The sequence below is a fragment of the Aplysia californica genome, unplaced genomic scaffold, assembly GCF_000002075.1.
Source record: "Aplysia californica isolate F4 #8 unplaced genomic scaffold, AplCal3.0 scaffold01082, whole genome shotgun sequence".
Classification (NCBI taxonomy): Eukaryota; Metazoa; Mollusca; class Gastropoda; order Aplysiida; family Aplysiidae; genus Aplysia; species Aplysia californica.
The window spans coordinates 94,403-99,000 of NW_004798352.1; the positions used below are offsets into that span (position 1 = coordinate 94,403).

Below are 4,598 nucleotides of genomic sequence, written 5' to 3' on the forward strand. Positions count from 1 at the left end.
GAAAATTTACATTTTTTGTACTTATAATCAACGTTTTTCGGGATATTCCACACAGAAATGTTTTTTTAAATGGACGTAAAAGCTGTTGAGTTTAAAAACGAAAAATTATATAAAAATTGCCAAACGGACAGAAAAATGCCAATATCTTTGATTTCATCATTTTGACGAGAGCCTGATTCCACCACGCTGTCTCACATATTTTAAAAAACCAGCACAAATGCCGATGTGGTTCATCAGTCGATAGCTTTGGCCTGCGCCCACTGTCCTGTCGTCGGAGTGGTGGACATCTCCCACGTCACGCCGCCCTCAACGACATCGTGACGTGCGCGCTCGATGCATCCGGCCTGCACTGCATCCTCACACCCTCCGGCCTCGACCATAGTGATGGCAAAAGGCCAGATGGCCTCACGATCTTTCCTTTCGAGGGTGGGAATTGCCTCATGTTGGACACCAATTTCTCCCATTCTTTGTCACCGCAGTCCATCATCTCCTCGGCCTCTGCTCCCGGATGTATCCCCAAGAAGGCCGAGGGAGCCAAAATTAGAAAATACGCAGACCTCAGAAACTGCTTTGTTGACTTTGTCCCAGTTGCCGTCGAAACATCCGACGCTCTCGGCCCCTTCACCACTCAGTTCCTTCAGAAAGTTGGTCGTCGGTTGGCAAACGCCATTAAGGGTGATCGACGGGAAATAAACGCCACAGGTGACCAACGGGAAATGGGGTGGTTGTTCGCGAGAACCTCTCTGGCGATTGTTAGAGGCAACGCGTTCTCAATATTGACAGCCCCACTGGCGCACAAGTGATGGATTACGACTCCCAGTACATCAATCGACAGGCCCCCACATGACACTGAATCAATCATCATAATAATCATAAATAAAATCATCACGTGATTTTAAAAAAATGAATAAATAAAAAGATAAAAAACAGGGAGGAAAAGATGGAGACATGAGTAATACTTGTCACTTTGAATTATGTCTTTCAGTCTGCCGACGGCTGTCGCTGTAATGCCTCTGGTAGTCCTGTAGACCACTTTCTTGCAGATACAGGATAGCAAGATAGAATGCTTCCAAAACTTATCTGCCATTACCAGTCTCTATGGCTGTTGACGCTAAACTGGGACTCTATAATATGTACCGTATGGAGCTGATGGGGTAGGCTGGTATAATACCTTGCCCTACTCCGGTCTCCTTGATGGAAATACTAGGCCGAGGTGGTCAAACGCTTTGGAAAATAAGTCCAAGCTTCCCTGCATGTCTGACTGCGCGCCTTTTGATCCTAATCAGATGACACCAATTTGATTGGAATGGTTAAGAGACAAAAACTATTTTAGGAAACAGAACCAAAAAATAAAAAATAAAAAAAATAAAATAAAAAACAAAACAGACTGGGTAAAGATGAATTAACATGTTCGAATCCATGTCAAACATTGGAATGAATTGTTTTTTTTCTACTAGAAGTCTTTTCAAAAGAAGAAATAACGTTTTATTTTTAAGATGGATGGTTCATAATAGTATTAGTAATTAGGAGTAGCAGGCCTACTACTAGCCTACTACTGTAACTCTAGCTACTACTATGCTACTTCTTATAGTAGGCCTACAAATGTAGTAGTAGTAGTAGTAGTAGTAGTAGTAGTAGTAGTAGTAGTAGTAGTAGTAGTAGTGTTTTCAATTATTAATAATTAATATTGTTTTCATTTAGCATTGATATGTTCATCATTCATCATTATATTATTATATCGTTATTATTTAGCATTGATATGTTCATCATTCATCATTATATTATTATATCGTTTTTATAATAAAAAATGATAGGCCTGACATAATAAAACCAAACAAAATGAAATCAGCCATCAAAGCTGCGCCGACTGAGAGTAGTTTTTTGCGTTTCGTTTTGTGTACATTTTTATATTACAAATTACACAACAATTATTACATGGAATGAATAATAATAATCGAATTAATTATTATAAGCATTGAGCACTGAGCACCAATGCTAAATAATAACTATGTTGAAGATTGTAGTTTAAGCAGTACTGTTCAAATAGAATCCGGAAGTTATTTATTAGTCTTTAGTAGTGGGTGGGTTTTCCTTTTGGCAAGAGATTGCAACAGGTCGCTGAGTGATTCATCGTCATTTGATATAGAATCCAGATCTAGATCTAGATCTCTATTTGATAAAGGTTTGTGTCTTTTTTTTATCCTTTGGGGTCAATGGTTGACAGAGAGACTGACTGTTCATTACACTATAAAATCTGTAGATCTAGATCTAGAATCTAGGTGTTTTGAAGACGAAGGTAGAGTCTGTTTCTGAACTCTCCGAGTGATACACTGTCTGTTTGGGCTTAGGGCCTTAGGGGCTCTCTTAACCTTCCCGTTCCAATTGTTAATTTGCCATGTGAACGTGAAGGTTGTGAGTGTGTTTTTTATTATTATCTTTGCCAGGGGGGCACCCCCCACTGTTATAATGGCCTGTGCGCATTTAATACGCACGCGTAAACACAGTGGGGCTGGATCCTAGCAGATCGGGTCAGCGGGGCCAAAGGCCCCATCGCGGCCGATGAATGCGCGGGGATTTCGAGATTATATTATGGATATAAAGGGAAGGGATGGCTCCCTATATAAGACGCATTGGGCAAAAAAGACAAAAACGGGCGTTTTGGGGTTTCTAGACTTAAAAAATGAATTGAGTTTATTGAGCGACCCCACAAAGTGCTAAAGTGTAACTTTAGCTGTTCGGGAAATTGAAATGAGAACTTGAAATGCTCGTTAAGGATTGCAAAAACATATTTACGGATTGGGTTGGAACTACTTTTTGCTCCAGGCTAAATTTAGCTGACTTGGGAACTCTCTCCGGAACTACTTCTGGTCAAATCTGTTATTCTGTAACTGTAATAGGAGGACTTCCGTATCGAGCGACCACTATGACTATGAGACAGAGCAGAATTGAGGGCTAGAGGTAGCAGATCTAGGGGTAGGGGTAGGGGTATTGAGGGCTAGGGGTAGGGGCAGATCTAGGGGTAGGGTTTGGGTTTGGGTTAGGGGTCGACCACTATGAGACAGAGCAGAATTGAGGGCTAGGGGTAGGGGTAGTACAGGGTTAGGGTTAGGCCTTTACTTTATTGTGTTTGATGGGGTGGTCACTCGTTACGGAAGTCCTTACAGTGGAAGGTAAGTTGTGAGATATTTCATTGAGATTTACGATGGTTAAAAGGCCGGGGTAGTTGTCATTCGAATAACCGCGAGTAAAATACTAACTATACACATTATTTGATTAAATGAGCTATTATAATGACTAGGGGATTCGAGTTGTAGTGATTGGTCAAACGCGTGTATGAATACTTGTTGGAGGATGTAAACAAAGATGGGGCATGCAGGGACATTCGAGTGGATTTTTCAGATTCTTTTGTTCGACTTTGGACGCAGTGAGTGCTTTTATATCTGGTTTAGAACTCAAATTATGTTTTTTGAATGGATTGTAGAAAGTGTTTTAATTGTTAAGTAAATAGTTTTTCTTTCTCATTTTGGAGGGAAATTAACACTTTTGATGGCGTGTATATTAATATTTTTCCCGATTTTTCTCTATTATTTCATTGTATTGACCCGGTCAGCTTGGATTTTACCCACAGTGGGTCCCCCAAAGCCAAAGTTCAATCCGGCGCCAAAATTCAAAAACATTTTTAATACAAAAAAGGCAGTCTAAAAATATTACTGGCTAATGGTAGGGCTCACTTAACTATATATGGCTGCTTTTGTCCTTAGCAATCACTTCTGCTACTGTTTTGTATGAAAACAAATGGGAAGGCAATTTCCAAAGAGCCCCATCTGTTTGTAGGCTCTGTAGGCCTGTAGATCTTGAAGAGAAGACAAGACTTCAGTTGAGTCAGTTCTTTTAAAAATTTCATTCAGATTTCATCCATCACTTCGAGATCATTTTAATTCTTCGCTTATTGCAGACAGACTTTAAAGTGGTTGGCATGCATGCCCTTTTGGTCTGCTTCTTTTGCTTGTTGTAAGATGTAGAATCTAGAATCTACTGTACTTGTATTTTTAAATTCTTACAATCTGTTTTTCTTCCTTGAGTTTCGTCTTGTGTTGAATTGAAGGCATTCTCCGGGTTTGGCCCCAAAAGTACTGGGGATATCGATACTGACTTAAATATACTCGGTGTCGATGTTTTATCGCCAAAAGTAAAAGAGAGCGAGAGATGCGCTGGCTTTTTAAAGTTAGTAAATTATAATCGATCCAACACTCTTGGGGCCAAAACCAGAGAATGCCATTTTTTGACCACTTTTGCGTAAAATTACCACTCTCTCTGTGATCTGAGCATTGGCTCACTTGAAAACTGATGTTGTCAAAAGTTGTCACTTTCTGATGAAACAATATCACCACAGCCCGAGATTAGAACTCAAGGCATGATATTGTGTGCATGGTATGTGTAAGGGGGTGAGTGGGTGGGTGTGTAAGGACAATAACCCCATTACACTTTGACTTAAGATCAGTAAAAAATAGTTTTTATATGTGTCACAATGTGGTGGAGTCAGGCGCACGTCAATTTTCTGGAGTATTATTATTATTATTGTTATTATTATAATATAT

At 39.8% G+C, this 4,598-nt stretch overlaps 2 protein-coding genes across 2 annotated transcripts in view; both read left to right on the plus strand.

Annotated features, from left to right (window-relative positions):
* Positions 1-803, plus strand: part of LOC101853135 (dentin sialophosphoprotein) — a 13,230-nt gene extending 12,427 nt beyond the window's left edge. The window contains exon 4 of the mRNA XM_005111588.3: positions 238-803. Within this exon, the coding sequence (XP_005111645.1) occupies positions 238-803 (566 nt within the window). The remainder of the gene's footprint in view (positions 1-237) is intronic.
* Positions 804-2,037: 1,234 nt separating this feature from the next.
* The window catches only part of LOC101852218, a gene marked incomplete in the record, with an annotated part of 13,856 nt that continues 11,295 nt past the window's right edge, over positions 2,038-4,598 (plus strand). Inside the window, 1 exon segment of the mRNA XM_035973254.1 lies at positions 2,038-2,182.